Source organism: Panicum virgatum, chromosome 3K (genome assembly GCF_016808335.1).
Source record: "Panicum virgatum strain AP13 chromosome 3K, P.virgatum_v5, whole genome shotgun sequence".
NCBI lineage: Eukaryota > Viridiplantae > Streptophyta > Magnoliopsida > Poales > Poaceae > Panicum > Panicum virgatum.
Window position 1 is genome coordinate 6,908,194 of NC_053138.1, and position 26,594 is coordinate 6,934,787.

At 49.3% G+C, this 26,594-nt stretch overlaps 2 protein-coding genes and 1 pseudogene across 2 annotated transcripts; 2 read left to right on the forward strand and 1 right to left on the reverse strand.

Moving 5' to 3' along the window:
• Window positions 1-133: 133 nt before the first annotated feature.
• On the reverse strand, window positions 134-1,553 carry LOC120701178. The gene is made up of 2 exons (XM_039985320.1): window positions 1,204-1,553; window positions 134-1,089 (listed from the first exon to the last, which is right to left on the reverse strand). The coding sequence occupies exons 1-2, from the start codon at window positions 1,457-1,459 to the stop codon at window positions 365-367; spliced, it is 981 nt and encodes a 326-aa protein (XP_039841254.1). The 5' UTR covers window positions 1,460-1,553; the 3' UTR covers window positions 134-364.
• Window positions 1,554-3,887: 2,334 nt separating this feature from the next.
• Window positions 3,888-6,098, forward strand: LOC120697166 (annotated as a pseudogene).
• A 1,855-nt stretch (window positions 6,099-7,953) lies between these two features.
• On the forward strand, window positions 7,954-21,047 carry LOC120700538. The gene is made up of 4 exons (XM_039984795.1): window positions 7,954-8,115; window positions 20,020-20,118; window positions 20,202-20,901; window positions 21,037-21,047. Exons 1-4 carry the CDS (start codon window positions 7,954-7,956, stop codon window positions 21,045-21,047), a joined length of 972 nt encoding a protein of 323 aa, XP_039840729.1.
• Window positions 21,048-26,594: the final 5,547 nt, after the last annotated feature.

Consider the following 26,594-nt stretch of genomic DNA (forward strand, 5'->3'; position numbering starts at 1 on the left):
TAAATCCACTTATATAGGAGTAAATAATATGCTTAACCATGCAAAAAGACAAAATTCTGCTAACAATACATCCATATATTGTGCATGTAATGGACAATTTACCATATGCTCACAAAGAGACGATCACACATTCTTCACTTAGATGCATGCATATATATGCTCCTGAATTATTTCTGTTTTTTATATAGAAAAGTTGATTTGAAATACTAACCAATACATAACCAACAGTTAATTAGATCGGGACATACACATATACTCCGTATATCCGTATATATACGTACGGAGATTAAATAAAATAAACGTTCGTCTCATGATCAGTCATCACGCGTAGCTTGATTGCTGGATCGTAGATCGATCCGTCGATCTACAGGTACTTGGAGTGGGTGACCATGGCGATGCCGTTGCCGGCGGCGGCGCCGCGTCCTCCGAACCTTGCTACCGCGCAGTCGGTCTCGAAGAGTCCCGAGGAGAGGAAGGTGTCGGCGCCCCCCATGACGGGCATCTTGGCGGTGACGTAGTCGGTGCGGTAGGTCTGGCCGAGCACGCCGTGGACGTCGTCGGTGAGGTCGTAGAACTTGAACCCGAGGTCGAGGTGCGCGAGGCTGTCGTCGTCGGTGACGCCGTAGCCGTGGACCCGCGAGTCCTCGGCGGTGATGGGCACGACGTTGGCCATGATGCGGAAGACGCCCCTGAGCTCGACGACGACGGTGTTGGTCTGCGCGGTCCTGGTGACGGAGAGCGCGGGCGCGGCGGGCGGGGACCAGCGGGCGCCGGCGGCGGGCGGGAGGGCGACGTCCTCGTCGTCGAAGGCGAGGGCGAGGTGGTCGGCGGCGGCGTCCCAGCGGGCGGTCCTGGCGGCGCCGACGTAGAGGTGGTGGTGCGCGAAGCGGACGCCGAGCGCCTGGATCCAGGTGAAGTCGCGGCTCATGGCGGGGTTGCGCTTGCCGATGAAGTGGGCGTTGATGTGGAGGCCGGCGTCGGAGAGGATGCAGAAGTCCCGGTCCTTCTTGCCGTGGAAGTAGAAGTTGTTGCCGTCGGCGCCGGTGAAGCGCGGGTCGCCGCACGACACGCCGGGGTAGAAGTCGCACACTGATGAAGGATCGATGGATCAGTTGAATTGAAAACGAGAGGTTTGTGCAGCATGCCATACCATGGCATATTTATTTATAAAAATATGGTATGAAATTCTACACTAGTACTCACGGCAGAAGGTCTTGCAGGTGGGGCAGAGGACGAGGCACTTCTTGGGGCATCGGTTGGGGCAGGTTGCCGTGCAGCCTGGGCGCTTGGAGTTCTTCTTGGCGTCGGTGCAGGTGAACTTGCTGTTGCGCTTGCCCTCCATGGTGATGACCTGCATGTTGCCCGGCTGCAGCGGCTGCGCCGACGCCGCCAGCGCCATCAGGCACAGCAGCAGGCCCGCGCCCAGCACGGCGGCGGTCGACGCCGACCACCGCGCCATTATTTATGTATTACTATTGATCTCTTGCTAGGTTAGTTGCCGGCGCTTCTGCAGTGCTGTTCGCGGGCTGGTGATGGATGGGGAGGAGCAAGGAGGGCGACGAGGCTGTCTCTTATAGTAGCACGCAGTAGTATAGCGATTGGCAGCTAACCAAGCATGGTTGGATGGCCGGCGTTGACCTCAGGCGGCAGATGGAGAGGCAGCTGGGGGAGGAGGGAGGAGGGTACGTGCCGGGTCAGCAACGCAATGGCCTTTTGCTTTGTTTTCCTTGGAGTTACCTCACCACCAAAGCATAGTACAACTGTGTACAAGCCTACTAGCTTGACTACCTTGGAGCGAGACCTGGACTTCAATTTTGTTTTTTTCGTATGGGAAAAATTTAAAAAAACATATATGTGATGAATCAGTGACCTGGGGGTTGAGTGTTGAGGACACACCTTTAAGACTTAATATACGTTAGTAATATAATAATAATAATCATGTGTGAACGGGGGTGGGTAGCTTGGAAGAAAGATGATGCATGGGTCCAAGATAGCCTGCACGTAGCCGCATGTGCGCCGCTATGATGCATGCGTTTCGTTCCAACTTGTCAGTGCTAAGCTACCTGCCTAAGCTTTTCGTAAACGTTGTACTTTTGTACACTACGTAGGGGCGGAGCCAGAAAATTGTTTTTTCATTATTAGGGAGGAGCAACTATACTAATTTATATAAAAATTTAATCAAAATTCAAATTTTCAATATAAATTTAGGAGCTAGGGGCCAGGCCCCTGCTACCTGCTGCAGAGATGACCGAACCAATGCAAGCAAGGGGCGGGGGTACGATACGATCGATCTATCTTCCTCTTGAAGCACACAGGTAATATTAATAATAGCTAGCTAGCGCCCGGGTCAACGTACGCCACCATGTTGTAGCTAGCTAGTGTCGTCCAATGCAAGAGAGACTCGACGGACGCGCCATGTTGTTTTGTCGATCACTTACATTACATATAGGCGGCACGAAACGAGGCGACGACATTTCCTCTCCTGTATGACGACGACCCTCCCATGGCACGCTAGCTTACCCTCCACCGCCACCAGATCGATCAACTAACCAGCTGCCACGCGCACTCCTGGCGCAATGCATGCATGTTAATGTAATCTTGGCTTTCTTGTGGCCGGTGACGAGCAGATGTATAAGCGATGAACTGGATGAAACGAAGAAGAAAACAAGCACCACCGTACCCAAGAAAAGGATCGGAGGAGAAAGAGTCATTTGATGCATAGCAGTGCCCAAATAATTCAGCGTTCAACTCCTTGTTCTATTCTCTAGCTTCAAGGAATTCGGGAATTTTTTTTTCTATTTCTGTATCGAGTCGTGCGTGATCTCTTATTATTGTAGCAATAGAATGGCAGCTTTTGCTGCGTCACGTTAGGCTTTTCGATTCTCTTCACGTTGACAAATAAATAAAACCGGCGAACCATGAACCAAGGACGTTGACATCGGCCCGGTCCACAAGCTAAAGATCAGCTGGTACTACTACCTCTTCATTCACGCCTTCATCTATTGTTTGTGGAGTGATGCTTTTTATTGAAGGAAACCTCACGGTATATTCAAAATTATCAGGTAGTTATTCCGGAACTAAATCATGTGTGATTGCTTGCGGTGGCGGAGCCGAAATCAAAATCTAACTATGGCGAATCTACTACTACTAGAGTGATTTGTTTAAAGAAAGGTTGCAATGCAATACTTAGACATTGTCATCAAATACGCATAAATATACTCCTGCTTGTGAGTCACAATTATTATATGAATGTTAAGCATTGGTAAGTGAAGATTGGATAAATATATTCTACAAGCACTAGTATTAAACATTGATAAGTAGTGAAGATTGGATAAATATATTTTACAATCGCTAAGTGTAGCTAGGTACCAAGTATGGCTCTGCTGCCATGACTCGCCATACTGGTGGCTCAGCTGCTGATTGCTTGGCTCAGCTACTTAAAAGAAATAATGTTATACACATGTTACTCCCTCGCTGGCTAATAAATCACACAAAAAAGAGTATGGACTAGAATACACAAAGCCTAAATGTTAAATGTACCAGTAAACTTCTCTGCCCCTTGCCTTACAAGAGGCTTAATGAAGTGATATTGTGATAATATGCAATGCAACTCCTGTTAGTCTACTCGATCGAAGCATAATCTTCGCAAATAGAACAATATACATGTTTTACAAATAGAGCCTGCAATTCTGCGCAGGCCTACTTGTCAATTTGTCATTACGTTTGGGGCCTTCATCTCTCTCTTTTTTTTTTTTTTGCTCTTGTTGAAAAAATTCCCAACGATTGCCCAACCAGCATCGCGGGCCCACCGGTCAGAGACACAGAGCCTGTGAAGACGCCTAAAACCCATGGCGCGGTGGGTCCACCTCCCCACATTACGCCGCCACCACCACCGTCAACGTCGACGACCTCCACCACTTCCTCCGCCGCGGCTTCCGCTCCCTCTCCGCTGTCCTCTGCGCCCACGCCTTCCTCTTCCGTCGCAGCCTCCTCCTCACCGCCCACCTCCTCCGACTCCTTTGCCACCTGCCCCCTCCGCTCTCGCTCCTCTCCCTCGACGCCGCATCCGCGCATCCCCTTCTCCGTGTAATCTCCCTGTTCGCCGCCCTTCTCCGCTCTCACCGCCCGCTCTTCCCTGACTGCTTCTCATTCCCGCCTCTCCTTCCGTTCTCCGCAACCTCCCTGCGGTTCCACCTCCCAGTCCCATCTGCGCTCAGCCTCCACGCGCAGCTCGTCCGCCGTGGCCTCCTCTTTTCGCCGCCGCTCCACACAGCCAGCGCACTCCACGTCTACACCGCCGCCGCTCCCGCTCCACGCAGCCAGCGCACTCCACGTCTACGCCGCCGCCGCCCGCCACCTGTTCGACGAAATGCCATTCAGGGACATCGCATCTTGCAACAGAGGGTGCCATTGATGACGGCCTTTGCTGGCACAGAGAGTGGCATTGATGCAGCGCGCCAGCTGTTCGACGGGATGCGCCTGAGAAATATGGACGCGTGCAGTCATGGAATGTCATAATTGATGGTTATGCAAAGGCAAAGCGGCCTGAGCAGGTGCTGCAGGTGGTCCGATGGATGGCAGAGATAGGAGTGGGAGGAGGACAGCGAAAACCACGGTCAGGGCATCTACGTCGTGCACTAGGCTGAGGAGGCCGGGAGCTGGGAGCGAGGTGCTCCACGTGTTCTTGCGCTGTTTTGAGGATGATAACCTGTTGGTTTAGACTGTATTGGTGGATTTGTATAGCGAGTGTTGGAGGCTCGAGGCTGCGAGGAAGGTGTTTGATGGGCTCAGGCTCTCAGCATTAGGATTTAGGAATCCGGTGAACACAATAATCATCGGGCATTGTGCGTACGGTGAACCTGGTGATGGGATCAAACTGTTCCATCAGATGATCAGACCAGGTGATTTCCAAGTTTAGTTCTTCAGACAGCTACATCATCTACATTTTCATTTGGAATTTTTATCATGTATTTAACAACTGGACTGTCTTTTCAGGGAATGTGCAGATGGAGTCACATTCATTGGTGTTCTTTGTACCTGTGCCCGTTTAAGCCTGTTGGACGATGGTAAGACATATTTTGAGCAGATGAGTACCACGTACAACCTCAAGCCGACATTTGTGTACTAATGGTGCATGGCCAATCTATATGAGAGTGTTGGATGATACATGCCATCTTGGATGAGTTGACGACATGACTTAAGTTGGGCTGTAGAGAAAATGATCAAAGTGATTTCAGAACAAAACAGCTCAAATACAGACTACGGGTAGTTTTGGAGCTGCGCAGTTTCAGAATGGGCACCAATCTGTATGAGAGTGTTGGATGATACATGTCATCTTGGATGGCTTGACGACATGACTTAAGTTGGGCTGTAGAGAAAATGATCAAAGTGATTTCAGAACAAAACAGCTCAAATACAGACTACGGGTAGTTTTGGAGCTGAGCAGTTTCTGAATGGGCAGCGCCCGCCAGGAGGTTAAGCCAGGCAGGGTTTGAAGAAGCCCATCTTCAGATGTACTATTTGTGTAGAAACACTTGAAGAGAGTATGCTTGCTGTGACAGAAGCATTTGAATTTGCACCTGTTGGCAAATGCAGCCTTCTGTGATGGTGTGATTCACCTAGCAAACTGGGCATATGCTGCTCTGCTATTCCATGGGAGGAATTCGTCTGGGGCAGCTTGGAGGAGAATTGAAGTATTGTGATTGTCAGAAAGGGCTTGATTGCATTGCAGCTTGTCAGCTCCCTGCAAGTGGACAATGATATAACTTGGGTGTGCTTAAGAAGCTGAAGGAAGCAGAATCAGAGCTTAAGGGCTGGCCTGGCGTAGGTTATACGTTTAAATACCTGAGATGGGATGGTGAAGGGTACATGCATGAGATGTTTCCGTTTTGTTTTTCCCTTTTTTTTCCATTGACAGTGAGTCAGGCTTCCACTTTGAGCCATTAGGTAATTGTTGTAGGAAGAAAAGAGAATAGTAGGAAATGAATAATTAGACACCCTGATTATATTCTTTGTAATATAGTGTGTTATTATCCATTGCTGAACAAATGGAATCTGCTGACTGCTACAAGTGGACTTTGTCGTATCTAGAAGCCGCACCTTTCCTCAATAGCTTGTATGTCAAGGTAATGCTTTCGCCTCTTTGATCGCCAAGATGAACATAAGGTATTTTTGCACTTATCCCTGTTTTAGATATTCTACGGCTTAATCTGAGTTCGAGGTCAGATTATGCCTATACAGTTTCATGTGGAATGAAAAACCTGACAATCGCAAAGCAAAAGCCTGCTGTCATGGCAAATTAACCTTTCAATCTCTTTGCGTTCAGGCCTAAGTGCTGTCTACGATTATTGCACGTCCGAGTTCATCAGTGGCTAAATCTTGCTTGCAGATATCACGGCACATATGTGAGCTGAACAAGCTTAATTGCATTGCTGAGAAGACCAACCTGCTCCGTGAAGCGCGGGATTTCAAGCACCACAGCCTAAACTTTGTGGAGATCCAAGGTTTCCAGCCTGAGCAGACACTGATAAGCTACACGAGGCTTGTCATGGGACGAGCTGTGAACCTGAAAAGGATCCGTTTGCATTGCAAGGACGAGTGGAGAGGCTGCGACGGTGTGAGAGGGCGGGCTGGAGCTCCAATGAGATCCGCGTGGAGCGAGGAGGAGGAGAATCTTGTGAGGGCCCAGATCGTCCATGGATTCTCACCCTCGCCCGTAGAACTTGTCATGTATGACACGGATTTGGTTTGTATCGACAGTTGGTTTCATGTAGAGATTTAATTCCAACAATTTTTTCAAGGCAAAAAATGGTAGTTGACATTACTACAATTACTACAATTACTAGAACCGCACAGGGGCGGAATCGAAGCACACGTCAGCGCCTACAGCGTTAGCAGGGGCACGGCGTTGCAGAAGTAAAGATGGCAACGGGTACATACTCGACGGGCGGGTGGTGGCCACCCATACCCATACCCGTTAGAACTAAGTTTTACCCGTCGGGTTACCCGTACACGGGTAGGAAAATGGTTCCATACCTGTACCCAGCGGGTAATTTATACCCGACGGGTAAGCCGTACCCGAAAACATACCCGAGAATTACATATAAATATCACATATTCATATGAAAAATAATTCATTTCAAACTAAAATTGGAGTGAGTGTGGAGTAGGATTTCAAGTAGAGTCCAACAATATATATACTAGGAGGGATTAATTGGATTTGAGCAAAATTCATGGGCCATATGGGTTAAAATGAGTTAGTCACTTAGGATGACTTGTTTTTTGTGCGGGTATGTCTTACCCGCGGGTAGGCGGGAATGAGTAGTATACATCCGCACCCGTACCCGCCATACCCGACGGGTATAAGATTTTGCCCAATAATATATCCACGGGTAGAAAACTCATTTCATACCCGTCTTCTTATCGGGTAAAACCCGTCGGGTACTCGAGTTTCGGGTGCCCATTGCCATCTTGATGCAGAACATACAGGTGCCAGCCTCGGCCGTCGGTGGCGACGGACGGGCAGTATGCGCAGCGCAGCGGCCGAGGTGAGGACGGAGAAAAGGCTGGCGCGACCACCGTCGGCGGTGAACGAGCACGCTCAGGAGCATCCCATCCCACACGGGCGCCGCCTCCGTTGGGCTCGACGCCGCCGCGCGCGGTCTCGTCTCCTACGACGCGCCGCCGCCGCACGGGATCCCCTCCGGTCGGAACGCGAAGGCGCACCGGGGGCGTCGCGAACCCGGGGCAGGGGGGGTGGACGGTAAATGAAATACCGTCCACCCCGGGTGGTTCTCCCAGATAGTTTTTTTCCCGTCCTGGTCCGACCGCGCCGTCTCCCGAGGAAGCGGAAGCTTCTGGAACCTTCGCGGCGGCACGCGCGAGAATGCGAATGGTGGTGCTCTGCCGCAGGTGAAGTCGACGGCGCCCGCGTCGTGCTCGCCGTCAGAGGGAATGGAGTTTCTGTACGTGTGCGACGCCTCCGCGGCCGTCGCCGGCGTGGCTGCCGCGCTCATTTTCGACCCCGCCAGTAACCGTGGAGATGGACGGCAGCTCCCATGGAGCACGTCGCCGACGCGCGCGACACTCTTGCCCGAGAACGACGACGACGACCAAGTCAGCCTCCGACTCTGCCGAATCTGAGCCGCAGACGTCGGATCGAACGGCCTCGATGACCCAAAGGGCGGACGGTAAATGAAATACCGTCCACCCCGACCCCAGTATTGCCGTCCACGAGTACCGCCTCAGCTTGGCGCCGCGGCTAGCCACGGCGCCGCCGCGTTCCCGCCTCCGTATCCTTGCTCCCGGCGGCCGACATACATGGCGGCGCATCGTTTCTGCATCAGTTTCTGCAGTTTGTTTGTTCGGTGCTGCGGCTGTGCGGCGCACTAGCTTCCCGTACGTGCCTCCTGCCGCCCTGGCCGTCGCAGTGATGCTGCGGTTCCCGTGCAGGCGGTCTTCTTCGCTGCCGGCTGGTGGCTGTCTCCTTCGCCGCCGGGCAGGCGGACACTCCCTCGGAGATCAGCAAGGTTGCTGCCGACCACGTGAGGTTCGACTCGAAGCATGGCGGTCACCCTTCTCCTTCCCGTTCATTTGTGTACCGGAGGGCGGACGGGACGCCGCTCTGGTGGCGTGGCGACCACGGGGAGGACGGTAAACGAAATACCGTCCACCCTGGACGGTGTGGATGAGATACCATGCACCTCCTAGCCGTCGGATCACACTCTTTCCCCCTTCCTGCTGGTCATACCGTACCGTCCTGACCAAGCGGAAGATTCTAGAACCTTCGCAGCGGTGGTGCTCTGGTGCACGTGAAGTCGGCGGCGCCACGCCTTTTCGTCGTCGTCGCCGGACGCGGACGAGGAGACGGACTGCATGAGTGTGTCGACACCATGGCCCTCGCCGGCATGTGGCCGCCACAGTTGCCGGCTTGCGGGCCATCCCCCTCTTCTCCCTGTGCCGTCACCTCCGAGGTGAGGAACTTTACGCCAACGGCCAATCACGTCGTCTTAGATTTCGTTGTGGGTTGGTGATGCAAGAAAAGCTTGCTCCGCCTCCATCGATGATTCTGTCGCCATGGTTGAGCACGCTAGCTCAGACCATCCCGCACGCGTTCCGCGCCACGGCCGCCGCCGATGCGTCCGACTCGACGCGCGCTTCTGCTCCTCTCGCCGAGGAGCACAGACACGGACGCGCGGTCTACGGCATCAGCGCTCTGCGGCCTTCGTTCCTCTCCGATCTATCGAGAACCACCGAACAGGTCCCAGCCTCCTGCGACGCGCCACCACCGCCACCGCACGGCGAGAAGATATCCCTCCGCCCGGCCAGGGATGGTGGGCTCGGCTGCTCATCGCGACGACGCCACACGGGCAGCGAGTACTCTAGGACCTACTGGAGTCTTCCAGCAGGCGGTTCCCCGCATGGAGCGGCCGGAACGCGGCGGCGCGGGCGACCCCGGGGGTGGACGGGGTGGCTCTCAGCCGTCAGATCGTAACTGCACGGCTGATATTAGCGCCCAGGATAGTTTAGGGAGCGCACTTTTCTCCTTCCTGTGGTGTCCCACCGGCCACCGCCCACCGCACCGAGCAAACGGAAGCTTCTGGAACCTTCGTGGCGGCGGATGGTGGTGCTCTACTAGGCGGCGCCCGTCTCGTACTCGTCGGCGGTGGACAGGCGGACGCGAACGAGGAGGCGGGAGTTCCTGTACGTGCCTCCGCAGCCGCCGCCGACGTGGCTGCCGGCCTGCCGCGCCCACCCAAATGTACGTCTCGGAGGAGAAGCCAACCAAGAACGAGTCCGGATCAACGCCGCTCGCTCTTTCCTCGATGGACGCCAATCCCGCAGGCGAGGGAGGGATTTTGTTCTTCAAGCCGCCGACGGCGACCTTCCCCGACCTGGCCACATCCTGCGGTGCCTCGCCGACCAGGTTGCGTCAGTTCCTCTGAATCCATGCGCATGCCTACATACCCTGCTGCCTCTGCTTTACTAACACCTGTTATGCACTTATGCACGGGCCGGCAACCTATCAGACAATAAGGAGGGCGATCGATGGCGATGATAAATTTGTCTCGTCTGGATGATCTGATTGATCTCCGTGCCCCCTCCCACACATCTGCGTCCACGCAGTCTGTGCCTGTAAGTCCCCCTTCCTCTCCCTGTTGTTGCTCCCCTGTATTAAGACTCTTATTAGTTTCCCCCTTCGATTGCCAACATACTTCAGTTGTTTGCTACTATTAAAACTGAAACTTCGGTTTACTGTATGTCAAAGCACACGCCGATGCCAGAGCTGAATCCATTATTAGTCCCCTAGCCTCGTGCAGAAACCCTCTCTCTGTCCCTCTCTGTTGACACCGGATTTTGACAAATCCGATGTAATCTGAATTATGAAGATCATCAGCTATTGGCATATGTGCGCCGAAGTCATAGAAAACAAGAAGGTCAATGTGTACAAATGAAGCTGATTAGGAATAAGAAGAAACAATCGGCTATCAAGTCCACGTGGAGTACACTATCGGATTGCATGCGCGAAAAAGGAGGCAAAGGGAATAAAAAAGGGGATTATTTAGCCGATTAAGATAAATGGAAGGAGCAAGACCGTACGTGTTGATAGGATTTCCGTGCAAAAATGGGCTTCATCTAATTGGCCTGCAAGAAAGGAATATTTAAAAGATAAGTTAATAGCTTGTCATGTGAAGGCAAGGTTGATTAAATAAAGAAGGAGCGGGGAAGCTGGCACGTATACAGCGTACGTGGGGGTCTAGGACGAACGGATCGGCAAGAGGTTTCATTAGTAAGGATTCTAGAGAAAAGGAAAATAGAGTACGTGTATTTTGGTATTTCTTTTTAAGTTAGATTTTGCTTGTCAGTCAAGTTAGCCTAGGTTATGAATATGTGTCCTCGTCTATTGTAAAAGTTTTATCACACGATCAACAAATAAACTCTACTTTTTACCTGCAATTTACTTTTCGGCGACTTCGCCACTTTTCTTTTCTTTTCGGCGAGTTCTTTCGAGTTGATCAAGGACGCATCACATTCGAGCGACTTGATCTGCTGGTAAGTTTTTGTTTACCGAGTAAATCTAAGTTTTAGCTTCCGGGCGCATCGCTGTGGTTTCGTTCAGATCTATTCAAAAGTTATCGAGTTTATCTAGGCTTTGACTTCCGGGCGTATCGCTGTCGTCTCGTCTAGATTTATTCACCAATTATCGATATCGGCTAGATTTGTAGGTTTTCCTACACTTTTTTGGCCATTATCACACCTAAAAACATATTAGATCGGCTTTAGGTTTTGCAGCAACACTTTTGTTATTTCAAGAGCTGGTTTAGATCTGTTTTTAGTTTACATCATCTGAGTTACACATTCGTAGCTTAGATTTTGTTACACACGCATAATCGGCTACCCAAAGTCAGTTTTGTCGTCTAGTGCATCGGCTGATCTTGCCGACGCACTCATTTATTACACGCTTGCATTTAAATATTCTTTTGTCGTGTATTGTATCGGCAAAGCTTGCCGATACGCCTATCTGAGGGGTAATCGGAACTCCAGCCGATACACCATCGAATTTAACGTTTACTCTGTTTCCTTGTCAATCAACATGTCAGATTGACTGGCACGCTTGGTCTACTTTCTGTGTTTGGTGAACACTTTCCCTCGGATTCCAGTGTGTTGATTTTTGCGTCAACACATCTTTTGGCACGCCTGGTGGGACCCGACGATATCATCATGAATTTTCCAACGGAGATGTTCGAGCAAGCTATGAAACAAGCAATGATCAACTGGACTAACAGCCTAGCGAGCACGGCAAACAATACAGTCGAAGGTGTGGATGCTGGTAAAATTATTCATCAGTTTAATCATCATGCATCACAGCCGATGGTTTTTCAGCATCAAACATCGGCTCAGACAGGCGGTTATCAATATTATGCATCGGCTCTGCAGCCGATGGCTTGTCAGCAACCATGGTTAACAGTTCAACATCCACAACAACCAATAGTTCAGCATCAAATATTAGCTCAGACAGGTGGTTATCAATATTATGCATCGGCTCCACAGCCGATGGCCTGTCAGCAACCATGGTCAATGGTCCAGCAGCTACAACCGATGACTCATCAACAGCAGCGGTTAGGTAGCTGTTGGCCGCAAGCATCAGTTCTTCAGCCATCAATCCATCATCAGGTCCAATCGGCTATTAGGCAAGAAAAGGCTCAATGGGAGGAGTTTGCACAGCTGATGAGGGTCAACGAAGATTTGTTTCCGTCCTGCGTGGCCAAAGTGGACAACGAAAATAAATGTGTTGAATCTGAAAAGTTAAATTCTCGAATGACTGATAAGTTAGGAGACATAGATTGTACAGTACAAAATTTGGTTAATAAATTCAAGGACAAACACCAATGTGGAGAAGAACATAGCTTTGAAAAGCCTCACGAAGAAGAAACTCCAGCAATTAAGAAAGAAGAGGCTAAAATCATCTTGACTGAATGGGTAAAAAATATAAAGCTGAGTTCATGCCCATACGTCAAAGAAGAACCTGAGGGGTCTGGATCAATGGAAATTGTTATGCTTGATGGCCGTCTGCCAAGAATGGCCAATATTTTATTCTTCCAGCCTGAAGTGGTCGATGGATGGATGGAGGTTGCAGAGGCAGGGAAGAAAATGGTTTCTTGGAATAATTATTGCCCACCTCCCAGAAATATCATCAAGGAATATCGGCTACTTGGAGATTATTTTCCCTGAGATCCAGGTGGACAGAGTTGCAAGTGCATTAATTACCGCAGCCGATGAAGATTAATCGGCTAGTTAGAGGAAGTGCATATGGAATTGACAACTTGGGGATCAGAGTATAATATTGAATGAATATTGATCCAATGGCAAGAAAAGAGTAAAATATTATTACATGGACAGATAGACATTCAGAAGAGGTGTGCCGATAGCTATAGAATAGTTGGTATATCTATCGGCTACGTGTTACTCAGATGAGTTCGATACCAGATTAATCGTGGAAAAGGCGGATGCTCAATGATGAGTTGCATGCAAACTTGTTTGTTGAACCAGATCAGTGGAATTAATGTTCGACCTGACATGTACATGCGTGTATTGGAATATGGTCTATGATACGATGGATAATGAAGAGATTTATTTGAGATGATCTGGTGGTAGAGTGTCAACTCAGTTCAGTGCATCGGCTGTCTTTGGTTCAGATATTATTGCATTTAAGTTCGAATGTGTCCCTCGGAATTGCCGATGTGGCTGTGTTTGCAGGAGTGTTGGCTGATGCATTCAAAATAATAGTTGGATATTCAGGTCAGTGTGAAGTGTGGAAGATTAGTTAATAATTGGAGACCATACGACTGAAATAATTAATGAAGATAATGAAGCCGATAGCTTAAACTGCTGTGTACATCGGCTGGGAGAATCATTGATGTATTTATGGTGGCTTTTCCTTCCATATATTGGCCGATGCATCCAGTTATTCAGTTTTGACTGTGTATCTTGGAGGGTATCGGAAAATCAATTTTGAAGCAATTGATTGATGAGATATTTAGCTGCCAGACCACAACACCACGCGTCAGCTCGTCGGCACAGTTACGCTGGATCGGCATGGTGTAGATCGGCATCGGCGAGGTGACATATCGGCACATCGCTCGTGTTGGAGGCCAGCACATGCGCCTCTGACTACTTCTTGACCGATGCATTCAGGTACTCAGTTTCAAATATGAAGGTACTTCCTCCAATATGAATTACAGCTGCGACCAGTCGGCAAACACAAGGCCGGTATTTTAGAGAGCCGATGCTAATGTCAATCGGCTACATGGCGTAAAGAGCCGATGCCAATATACGATGATGTAGACGACATTATTCCTGACTGACAATAGGGGCTTGATTTCTTTGTGATGCCTTGAGGTCAAGGATGGACACATCGGCTGTTTATGAGCTTGTCTCGAGTGTGCTAGTCGACCGGATGATTATTTAATTCAGCTAGTTAAAGTGATCAAAACATTGAAGTCCGGCTGTTCTCAATGGCTAGCTGTTCTCATCTCCATCGGCTCCAAAACATTCCATCCGCCAATAGAAAATAAACAGGAGAGAAAGAAGTCGGAAGATGGTAAGCATTGTCATTACAACTTTGTGGTCGATGGCCGATTTCAGGATAGAATATTTCAAATGAAAGAAGCAAGCTAGCAACGTCAAAAGTGTGGGCATGCGTCTTGCACATGTACGTGCATGCATATCCGCGAGCCCAAATTGGACATGACGATGCTATGATGCTCAAAGAGCCGGCACACCGCCGATGAAGATGATACCGCCGCTGGGATATCAGACCAGATCACAGGATGGAGCTGCCGAAGGTGGGCTATCGATGGCACAAGCAGCAGGCGTGACACAGCTTAGTATCGACGACACAGTTGGTGTCAAATGCATCAGTGGCTCTGATTGCATCGGCCTTGATGATTGAACAAGTCACGTATTGGCTGGATTTCGATGCTGATGAGTTGGTTACCGAGTCTACCCCAGCAGAGCACCATTACAATATTGAAAGCTGGTGAGCTGTTTCAATTGGCTAAGGATTAATCTGTTGAGTCTGAGGGTGCCAGCTGATTGGTGCTGGCATTATCATCAAAAGCCAATAAAGTTACTAGTGAAGCCGATGGTTTCGGAGAACATGAAAGATCAAGTGATCGTACTGTTGTCAGCTGGCATGATTGTCAATGGGGTATTAATTCTTTAATGGTAATTGAAGATCACGGCTATTATATATGCGAGCTTGAATATCATCGGCTTGGTGTTTTATAACGTAAGATGGAATATTTTAAATGGCCGATGGACTCACTAGCCAGCATTTAAGGAGTATCGGCTCATGCAAAATATTAAGCCAATGAAGATGAAGCTAGCAAGGAGATATCAGATATATGGAGTCCTCGTTGCTGCGAAGAGCCAGCGGCCGATAGATATTTTATATTGCATCGATGGCAGTAGCTACAGCGATTGGAAGATTGCCAATGGCTTCCTGATCGATGGGTCCAGAATCTTTCACCAAATCACCAATGATGATCGGCAAAGAGACGGTGGCCCAAATAACAGAAGCCGATCGTGCAGGAGTCGGCTAGCAGGAATTATCTCACGCACGACGAAGTCGTCAGGGGTGTGTACGTGGCCGATATCCAGGCTATGCTACATAGGAGGAGGTATATATATATCACGTATACAGAGGCGCCGGCCAGTGGAAGTCTCTTTTATTATCGGCTAATGAGGCAAGGTTAGGAAGCTACAGACACGGTAGGTTTTGTTAGGTCCGGATTCTGCAAAAATAACATGCATATCGTGAGAAAAGATGAAAATCTTATTTCTGATCGGATCAACATTCGGAGAATAACCTAATGGCAGCCTGTTGAAGATGACTTCGTCCTCATCAAATGAGGGTTTCATGATGAAACGGAAAGAAAAGCCGATGATGCAGTAAGTGAGCAATCGACTAATTAGCTTTTAAAGATTCTATTCATCGGCTCATCCTGAATGATCCATGTAGCCGATGAAACTGTGATTTGAGACGGCTGCAAGATTGAAGTCCAATACGAGCAAGTCAATACTTGTGTGGTGGCATGTACATACACTCCACGAAGCGAGAAGCATTGTGGCTGGTTGCTTACTCTAACCCAACTCGGGTAAGCCGATGGGATCGCCTGATGAACTGACGCTCGTCACTCAGTTGATCGACCACAATATTGTGCGAGATCGGGGTCAATGATTACAACTAAGGAAGGGGTCCAGGGTTCAGACATCAGCCAACGGGGGATACAAGAAGCCGATGATCAGCCGGTGCTCTAGTGATGCTGCAGCCGATGATTGTTGAGCATCAAAGACTGATTATGATGCTGCCGCCCCACTGCCGATGTTGGTAAGATCAAATAAACTTTACTTTTTGCTGCAAAGATACTTGGGGGTTTTATCTTGAGAAAATAAAAATAGCTTAGCTCCTCAATGATATGAAATTTCTACCAGAGCCATATATTGATATGAAAGCCTTATACATATGCTACTTATTTTACATTGAGCTTTGTCAAATTGTTTGTGACTCTTGTGAGATTCGTTTCATACTTTTAAGATTGAGATCACGTACACTCCATATATACATGCTAACTTCTACATTGGAAGTTACGCAGAAATATGCCTCCCATCCACACAAAAATGCTCCATCTCTTTGACACGACTCTTCATATTCATTATGGTAAAAATATGGGCTATGCAAAAGAAAAGAAAATAAAAAGTGTGTCCGTGCCCAGAAGCATGAAAAAAAGAGAGATAGCCCATATTTCAAAATAAAAGATAGAGTCATGCGGAAAGGGGTGTGAGCTCCATTCAGAAAGATTCCACACACATGCACATCTTAATCTGATTGTATGGTCTGTTTTCTCTATTGGGTCCGGTTTTTGACTTTGCAATATATGCAAGATATGTATGCTTCTTTTCATTCCCTACTCTGAGCTCCACAAAAAGCCTTATTAGAAATAGGAAGGAGAAAGGTGATCCAATGTGTAAGCATCTAGGCCATCTAGGTATGTTTCGGTGATTAATGACAACCATTATTGTGACTAATGAGTTTGTGCAGCTTAATGAATCATTACCGCTCATTTGATCATATGTCAAAAGAGGCCCCTCAATTTCGTTATCCAGAAAGGCGATCTCGGTATTCAACTCAAATATATGTCAAGACTAAGGATCTTTCTAGTCCTAAGTGTCATAAGGCTGAGAAGGACACTTAGGTTAGTATAGGTTTTATAGTTTTGTAGTGATCGCACTATTAAGAGGGGTTAAGGTCAAGTAACTTGAGCATGGACATGGTCATTTGAAAATGGATGCACACTATGGTCACTCAGGTTCCTAGAAGTTCAAATAAGTGGTTTTCAACTTATATCTCAAGAATATTTGATTTCACTCAAGACTCAAATCAGAAAAGGCAAAATCAGAAAAAGTCTATACACCGGTTTAACCGACGCTTCCATTTTTCTATACGTCGGTTAAACACAGTCAGCAGAGTCTGGACAGGTTCTATACACCGGTTAAACCGATGTTGTTTAAATTAACGTCGGTGCATTAGTCCAGAGTTGGTTTTTCCAGGGCATTTCAAGTTCAATACACCAGTTAAACCGACGCTGTTTGAAATAAGACGTCGGTGCAATTGACCAATGAGATGGCTTTTCCAGGGATTTCAGAAGTTGTACTCACCGGTTAAACCGACGATGGATTTGAGTTAACGTCGGTGCAGTTGTCCAAAGACTTGGTTTTTCAGTTGATCAGTGGACAACTACAATCACCGGTTAAACCGATGATACGTCGGTTAATCTGCCCGAGTTGTAACGGCTAGTTTTCAGAATGGGTAGTTTACATTCATCAGTTAAACCGACGCTGGCTATTGGAGGTACATCGGATTAACCGGCGCTAAGCAGTTTTCTGGCAGCTTTTCTCCAACGGCTCTATTCGTGTGAGCTGCCTATATATACCCCTCCAATGGGTCATTTTGTACTCTCTTGACACCAGACAACATTTCATACACTCATATATTGTTGAGAGCCACCTTGAGCTTCATCATTCACACATTTGTTCATTCAATCATTCAAGAAGCAAGACTAAGGACTTGAGTAGAGAGAAGCTTGTGTGCATCCGTTCTTGGTGATCGGTTCTTGCTCAAGTGAAGACCCTAGCTTGTTACTCTTGGTGATTGGCAGCACCTAGGCGATCTTGGTGATTGAAGGTGTTTCTTCCGGAGCTTGTCAAGGATTGTGGGAGCCCGAAGAAGGTTGTATGTGGCTTGAGCTCCACCACGCCGGGATGGTGAACGGAGACTCTTAGTGAGCGCCCAAGTCTCGGTGACATGGGAGGTGACAAGACTCTTAGTGAGTGTCACAACGTGGATTAGGGGTGTGTGCCAACACATCGACACCACGGAAAAAAAATCCGGTTGTCTCTTGTCCACTCTTTCATTTCAACCACTTACTTTCTTGCAATTATTCTTGTGCTTGACCTTAGAGATCATAACTTAGCTCTACCTTGCTTAGTTTTATATCTTTGTTAGCTTGTGTAGTTTGCTTTGTTAGCCGGTTGGTGAATTGAGCCTTACTAGCATTGCATAGGTTAATGTTGTTTTAATTGTCTTAGAAATTTGAAAAAGGCCCAATTCACCCCCCTCTTGGTCCATCGATCCTTACACAATGCCTTGGCGAGGAATCATACACATTGAGCGATCTGAAAGAGTCATTTTAGGAGAAAAGTTTTATTCTGATTTGAAAATCTTTCAAAAGACCCAAGTTATTTAGCAGAAGAAGTAAAGTTGGTTTGATTCTTCACGTTGGCTTAAATTGTTATACACATCGTGGAGAGGATTATCGGCTATGAAAAAGGATTACCAGAAAAGTTCATCACAGTCTCCAGTTTGCTATGATCTTCATCTGTCAGGGGCATCAGCTAAATTTTGGTAAGGAACATGAAGTAAGATATCGGCTATAAAAGAGCAACATCAGAAAAGCCGATGTCTCCTATCCATGAAATGATTGAGCAGATTGAGGCACTGGATTTATAGAGTTTCGAAGCATGAGCCTTTCATACTCCGAAACTGGGGGGACTGTGTTGACACCGGATTTTGACAAATCCGATGTAATCTGAATTATGAAGATCATCGGCTATTGGCATACGTGCGAAGAAGTCACAGGAAACAAGAAGGGTCAATGTGTACATATGAAGCTGATTAGGAATAAGAAGAAACAATCGGCTATCAAGTCCAAGTGGAGTACACTATCGGATTGCATGCGCGAAGAAGGAGGCAAAGGGAATAAAAAAGGGGATTATTTAGCCGATTAAGATAAATGGAAGGAGCAAGGCCGTACGTGTTGATAGGATTCCCATGCAAAAATGGGCTTCATCTAATTGGCCAGCAAGAAAGAAATATTTAAAAGATAAGTTAATAGCTGGTCACGTGAAGGCAAGGTTGATTAAATAAAGAAGAAGTGTGGAAGCTGACACGTATATATCGTACGTGGGGTTCTGGGACGAACGGATCGACAAGAGGTTTCATTAGTAAGGATTCTAGAGAAAAGGAAAATAGAGTCCGTGTATTTTGGTATTTTTTAAGTTAGATTTTGCTTGTCAGTCAAATTAGCCTAGACTATAAATATATGTCCTCGTCCATTGTAAAAGTTTTATCACACGATCAACAAATAAACTCTACTTTTTACCTGCAATTTACTTTTCAGCGATTTCGCCACTTTTCTTTTCTTTTTGGCGAGTTCTTTCGAGTTGATCAAGGACGCATCACATTCGAGCGACTTTATCTGCTAGTAAGTTTTCGTTTACTGAGTAAATCTGAGCTTTAGCTTCCGGGCGCATCGCTGTGGCTTCGTTCAGATCTATTCAAAAGTTATCGAGTTTATCTAGGCTTTGACTTTCGGGCGTATCGCTGTCGTCTCGTTTAGATTTATTCACCAATTATCGATATCGGCTAGATTTGTAGGTTTTCCTACTTTTTTTTGGCCATTATCACACCTAAAAACATATTAGATCGGCTTTAGGTTTTGCAGCAACATTTTTGTTATTTCAAGAGCCGGTTTAGATCTGTTTTTAGTTTACATCATCTGAGTTACACATTCGTAGCTTAGATTTTGTTACACACGCATAATCGGCTACTCAAAACCGGTTTTGTCGTCTAGTGCATCATCGGCTGATCCTACCGATGCACTCGTTTATTACACGCTTGCATTTAAATATTCTTTTATCGTGTATTGTATCGGCATAGCTTGCCGATACGCATATCTGAGGGATAATCGGAACTCCACCCGATACACCCTCGAATTTAACGTTTACTCTGTTTTCTTGTCAATCAACAGGTCAGATTGACTGGCACGCTTGGTTTACTTTCTGTGCTTGGTGAACATTTGCCCTCGAAATTTAAGTGTGTTGATTTTTACGTCAACACTCTCAAACGATGCTACAATTGTATTCTGATGTCATTCTTGCCGATGGTTTGTTTTGCAGAACCAGGATGAAGATCGGATCAGCGCGCTCCCTGATGACATCCTTCTCGACATCCTCAAACGCCTTGATCTACATACAACGATCCAATCTAGCACCCTCGCTCGCTCTCTCGCCTGCTCATACACGCGGCGCACTTCTTGCCGCGTGGCAGGAAAAAAGGGGACCCCTGGTCAGTGGACCAGGTCATGACCGCCTACACGGGGGCCGTCAGGAGTCTGCTGCTGCCGTCATCTCCCGCCAACGACCCAACCATCAAGCACCTGGAGCTCAGCTTCTACCTGACAGAACCTTACCTGCAGTCCATCGGCCGTGCTGTTGCCAATGTCACGGAGAGTGGCAAGACCAACCGCCTTGACTTCACAATCTGGACAGATGTTGGCCATCCAGAATATGAGCAGTGTCTGTTGTTTGGAGAGCGTCTCATGTCCTTCTTCCAATCATACCCTGTTGCATTCAAATGGCTCACCAGGCTCACTCTGCAGAACATCACATTTGGAGAGACTGACGTTCACAATCTCCTCAACACCTGCTACAAGCTAGAGCTCCTTTCCTTGTCCTACTGTGATGCTGTAATCAACCCCGTCACCGGCGAGGATGCTATCCTCACAATAGATGCGCCACACTCGGCTCTCCTTGCCCTTGAGGTAATTACCTGTGGGTACGCAAGGGTTGACCTGATCCAGGTGCCAAATCTTAGGATGCTGCTCTGCGCTAACTGGATTGGTGGAAACCCCCCACTGGTTTTTGGCAACGTGCCTCAACTTGACAATGTAGCCCATCGTCTCACTGCACTGCATTGGCAGACTCCATTCACATTGAGCCACTGCTTAGCCAACACCACAAGTTTATCAGCCTTTATACCTGAATTTCTACAATCAATTGGTATGTTGCCTTTTCCTGCAAAGGTTTCCACAATAATGTCTTTTATTATGTCTTGATTTCTTTATCTTTTAACACATACTCATACGCATTGCTTTATGCATTTTTTTTTAAAAAATGTTTTTTTATTCACTGCAGATTTGGATTGAACCAGAAGGCCCCAAACATCTCTCCCCTATATTCAGTAGGGTTAGTTGGATCCATGCCACTACAATTTCTTGAAGTTGGATTTCATGTTGAAATCCATGCCATTGAGTGGCATGATTTTTAACATGAAACCCAAATTCACGGAGTTGTGGTGGCATGAATTGAATTTTCCCTATTCAGTAACCTGAGAGAAATTTATCTCTACAATATTTTCTATGATTGTGACCTAAACTGGACTATGTTTGTCCTTGAAGCAGCACCGTCCTTGACTAACTTCTATCTTATGGTACATAATCTTCTGTTATTTTGATTAAGTTCCTACTAAAATCATCATTGCTTCAAAAGCCACGCACTTTACCACAAAAAGTTCTGCTACTTATCGTCACTATATTAATATATTTAGGATACCATAAGAAGCTTGATGAATGGTTCGATGGAGTGCTAACCATATTCTGTTTCATGAAGCTATCTCGGCATCCATGCGAAAGAGGCAGAAGGGAGGACGGCGCTAAGAGGGTCAATGTGTCTTGGGATCAAGCATCACCTGACTTGAAGCACCACCGGTTGAGCCTTCTACATATCATAGGCTTTGCAGTGGATGAGAAGCTGGTGAAATACATAAGGCTTGTTATGGAGCGAGCTGTGGGCTTGAAGAGGATCTGCTTGCTTGATCAAAAGCCATGCAATAAGTGCGATGCCATGGACGACGCTCAGTCTCTGTCACGGAACAGATGGAGGTTCCCGGTTGAGGAAGAGGAAAAGGAAGCAATTAGGCAGCAACTTGTAGATGGCTTCTCCTCTTCTGTTGAAATAAGCATCGGATGACATGGGTCTCCCATCATCCCAACAGATAAAATTGTAAGCCTAATACTTCCAGCTCTGGCTTCTCCTGGAGCATTGTCATTAGAATGGCTTGCAGTGTAGTAAATATGTAGTCTAGTAGCAAGTAATTGTTATTTTCCAGGATGGAAACCATACCTTATTTTGCGTTTTAATTGCTGATTGCAATGACATGACAGTGCCCTCATTTGTCTGAGACTTGAGAAGTACCATGTTTTTTGAGTTGTCTCAGTGTTTGTTGTATTGCCTAGAAGGAAATGAGTGTCAAATGCTAACTGTAGAGAGATAACGTGCCCATTGTCTTGAGGAGAGGAGACGGGCATCAGATTTCCATGGCTGGTGACTGGTGAGTGGCCGGATGGAACAACCTGTAGTCCGACAGGATTGGATTATTCTAATGGTGGAGGCGATGCTGGCGGGAGAGGCGACGAACACCGTGGCCTGACTGAGCTGAGTAAGTATGGGACAATGTTCAAAATAACGGGATAAGACGTTTAGCGGTCGGTTTTTCAGAGGCTAAGAGAAGGCTATAGCCGGAGATAGCTCCGGCTAACCTCATTTAGCAATTATGCAAATTGAGTAATTAAGTTCAAAATTTATATGTTTATAATATCAAATCAAATAGATATAGGCCATAAAGTTCATTACATCATGCACTGAAGTACGTCTAAAGCTTCATTCCCTCATTACATCACTAATGAAATACAAAATTTTGTAAATGGTGGAGTTCACAAGATTAGAGAGTATGCATGAACTATGATTATCATGCTTCATGGTAAATTGTGAAATACTGTCGGTGTCCCGACCCGGGGGGCCGGATCCCAACTAGTAAATGCTGCGTGTTTCCTCGTCCCAGATGATGATGCAAGAGGCAACACAGTAATGCACGGTTTATCCTGGTTCCGGCCGCGGGGCCGTACGTCCAGCAAAGGGGGTGTGCGAGGGCACTGTATTATTTTGCACCCGGAGCGCTTGCAGTAGGGGATACAAGCGAGGCGAGAGAGGGAGAGAAGCTCCCAGGTCTCTGCTAGAAGAGGGGTTGAACATGGCGAATAAGGATGCCGGAGCGTAAGTGATGATGGATCTCATCTGGGAGCGTCCGAGCGTCCTCCGAGAGAGAGAGAGAGTGTGTCTGAGCGCCCTTAGAGCGAGAGAAAAACCAGAGAGAGAGAGACCCCGCTAAAGGAAGCCCGCCTCCTCCTTTTATAGTTATAAGGAGGGGCGGTGCACATGAGTGGGGGTGTGGAAGTCGTCGTTTTCCCCTGAATTGCGGGGGTACAGTGGTCGGACACTTGTAGAAAGTACACTGTGGGAAGGCGGCGTGCGTCGCAATCGTCCTGGATATCGTCCTTGGTCCTGCGAAGATCGCGCCGGTCGTCTTGCAGTGTCCCTGCAGGCGGCGTGGTCGTCGCTGATGTATGGTCTTCTATATACAGCGCGGTGGCATTTGGTGGGCCCTGCGGACTAGGGTCCTGCATGCACCAGCAGCAGTAGGGCGCGCGGCGGCCCCGGACCCCCTGGTCGGAGTGCGGGCGTGCACACTAGGAGGTCCGGGGGACGCGTGGAGGTCCCGGACTCCTCAAGGGGGGAGGTCCGGGGCTCCGCCCGTGCGTGCTGAGCGTCCCTATCGGAGGGACACGTGACGTCGCCGGACCCCTTCCCCAGTGGGAGGCGAGTTCGGATGGTCGGTGTCGGCAGAACAGTAACAGGAGCAGTGCCGAGCCTGTCTTGTCCCGCGTCGCATGTCCTACAGTGCTGCTACAGCCTACGGGATGGCGGAGCGGTGACCGAAGTCGGCGGATGGGACCCCGGTCACATCTACTGTGGGAGTGGTGGCCTGACGCCGCCTGTCCTGGGCGCCGTGGCGGAGTGGCCGGCCTTTAATGCCTTCGTACGGCGAGTGGTTGGGCGGCAGAGCTGTTTGTCCCTTGTGCTGAGGGGTGGCCTCGAGCGAGGCGGAGATAGCTTACCCGCTCACGGGTAGATCCGCTACCCTCGAGCGAGGCGGAGATGGCTTACCCGCTCGAGGGTAGATCCGCTACCCTCGAGCGAGGCGGAGATTGTCCAGCGGGCCCGAGAGGGACCCTCGAGCGAGGCGGAGATCGTTCCGCGGGTTCGAGGGGGATGTGAATGGGCCGCACGCTGGGCTTCTTTGAGTCCTTTCCTTTCTTCCGAAAGGGAAGCAGGCCGTGGGCTTTTGTGGGCCCAGTTGTTTTAACAGGTGCTTGCATTTTTAAAGCGATCTCAGTACCTCGATTAGGGTGTCCCTAATCGTGGTACCCGACAGTAGCCCCCGAGGCTTTGGTCGAGTCAATGGATTCGGCCAAAGGGTAATTCGGCGATTTCCCCTTTGACATGATCGGTCAACGCCGCGCACCCGCCAGACGCGCCTGAGCGCCAGCCCGGCGGATGTGACAACTCACCGGTCGGGGTAGTACGCTCGCGGAAGGTGTACTTCGAGGCGCGCGCCTCTTTGTTTGTTGGTTTGAAGGACAAGACGTGTCCGCGCGCTGAGGGGGGCCAGGGCGACTGCGGCGCCCGCTGCCTGGTAGCTGGTTGCTTTGCGGTGCGCCGTTCGAGGGCAGCCGGCCAGAGCCGATGCTGCACCGCTTAGCATCCAGGGGCTCAGCTCCGCTTTATTTCGTTTGGTCGTGTCTCGGCGCGGTGACCGAGGTCATCCTTTGCTCGTGGGGTGCCGCGTCGTCACGGGCGATACAAGCCTCCGCTCTTCGACAAGCTTTGAAGCTTTGTGCCCGGCGCAGCTATAAATAGGGGTCGTGGGATTCCCCTTCTTCTCCAACCTCCCAGCTCTTTCTTCCAGCATCGCCTAAATCTTGTAATGTTTACTTTGCCTTTTTGTGACCGGCCCCCAGATGGGGCGGCCTGTCCTTTTTAGGCTTTTGGCACTAGAAGAATGCTTGCGAGCGGTGGGGGTAGACCGGAGTGGGCGTGCACTCCATCCCTCAGCTTAAGTGGGATCAGCAAAAGAGCATTGGGCCCGTGGGGTCCTGCTCCTGAGATGTCCCCTAGCCTGAAGGGGGATGGAGACGCCTGGCCGTGGCGCTGGCGCCAGGTCTGGCGGCTGTTTTTCGCATCGTCCCCCCTGGCAACAAGGTTGCTCTCGGGGAGACGGTGCGGAGGGTGCCGTCCGCCAGCTCGACCCCCCGCGTCGTCTTCGGTGGAGGAGACGCTAGAAGAAGGCTTGCGAGGAGAGCGTCCCGCTGGACCCATGAGGTCTGGGGGCTGCTTCTCGCATCCCTAGCAGCCTGGCCGTCACGTCAGCCAGGGGTTCGGTGCCTTTCTTTGTCACTCGTTCCTCCTCAAGACAGGGAAAATTGCCACGTAGGTGGCAATGTGTTTGTATCTTTCGATGGCTTCACGTCGGTAACCCTTTGTAATCTTTATTTGCATTGAGCAATAAAGTCCCCTTTCTCCTCTACGGGGAGGATTACCGAGGGTATAGGGGTGTACAGAGAGTTACGACCCTCGAATATGTGTGAAGTCTCCTTCGCGGGGGCGCGTCAGCGCACCCGCGGGTGTAGCCCCCGAGGCCTTGGAGGAGAGTTTGTGCTCGTCCAAGGGCTATAAACGTTGTCCCACTGGGTGGCCTTACTGGGCGGCCGTCCAGCATCTTTTTCAGCCGGCATCGGCACTCTTTCAGCTGGCCTCGGCTCTCTCAGTGCTGGTACAGCAGCCCGGCGTTCAGCTTAACCAGCAGGAGAGCGCACGTCAACGGCGGAGGGTTTGATTAGACACGTGGAGCTTCACAATTGACGGTCGTCGACTTATTCGAGGGTGCGGTTTGAACCGTGGTGTGCGAGGAGCCCCCGAGCCCAGGCCCGTGTGAAGGCGTTCAGGGGAACCCTCGACTTCGATTACGACCCTCGTCGCCCTTCCGCAGGGTGGAGGGGTGAAGCGCACCATGCTACCCATGCCCGGGCCGCGAGCTATGGCTGCTTCAGTGAGCTATTAGCGAGTTGTTCAAGCGGACGTCCGTTCCCCGTTCGATAGGGGTCGGCTCGTGGTCCATAGACACGTCACATAAAGCTCTTGCGAAGGTTCGCTAGGCGGGGCTCGGACCCATTCGATAGGGTCCGAGGGCTCGATGCCCTCCCTCGATGGAATCCCCCTTCTAGGCACCCTCGGCTGGCCTTGAACACTGCGTAGGATGTCTCGAACTCCGCGTTCGAGGGTGGCTTGTACGGCCCATCCCTGCAGTCCCTGACTCTGGTGATTTGGGGCGCCTGTCGAACCTCCGAAAGGCCAGGCTTCGAACCCCTGATCAGTAAGGCCTCGAAATGTGATTCCTTCGAGGGTAAAGGGACTCCTGAAGGAATATTCCGTCTTGATTCGAAAACGACGCGGAGTCGCGAGTCACGCGCGCGGGTCTTCCGCTGGTAGTGGGCGACGTGGCCCGATTTGTGCGGTGCGGGCGCGCCTTTTCAGGCAACAGCCTCGGGCAGACGAAGCGGCGTGGGCGGCGGCTGACGGATGGGATAGCGCAACAGTCGCGCCGCGCCCGCCGGTTACCGTGCCGCAGTTATTGCTGCGTGTGCGCGTGGGAGACTCCGCGGTCGTGGGGCCCAGCCGTCAGCGATAGCGAAATCTACCGCATTCAATGCGGTAGATTTGGGCTGTGGCTGCGGCTGCGCCCGTCATGGTGAATAAAAATGAGAAGAAAGGGGGTGTTTGGGCTCACCTGGCCATTT

What these genes read in the sequence shown, in the direction of transcription:
- LOC120701178 (XM_039985320.1), bottom strand. Translation starts at nt 1,459, where the DNA reads ATGGCGCGGTGGTCGGCGTCGACCGCCGCCGTGCTGGGCGCGGGCCTG. An exon ending in CACCTGCAAGACCTTCTGCC is followed by an intron (nt 1,090 to 1,203) that starts GTGAGTACTAGT and finishes ATCCTTCATCAG; the next exon opens with TGTGCGACTTCTACCCCGGC.
- LOC120700538 (XM_039984795.1), top strand. Translation starts at nt 7,954, where the DNA reads ATGGAGTTTCTGTACGTGTGCGACGCCTCCGCGGCCGTCGCCGGCGTG. An exon ending in AGAACGACGACGACGACCAA is followed by an intron (nt 8,116 to 20,019) that starts GTCAGCCTCCGA and finishes TTTGTTTTGCAG; the next exon opens with AACCAGGATGAAGATCGGAT. An exon ending in CGATCCAATCTAGCACCCTC is followed by an intron (nt 20,119 to 20,201) that starts GCTCGCTCTCTC and finishes TCAGTGGACCAG; the next exon opens with GTCATGACCGCCTACACGGG.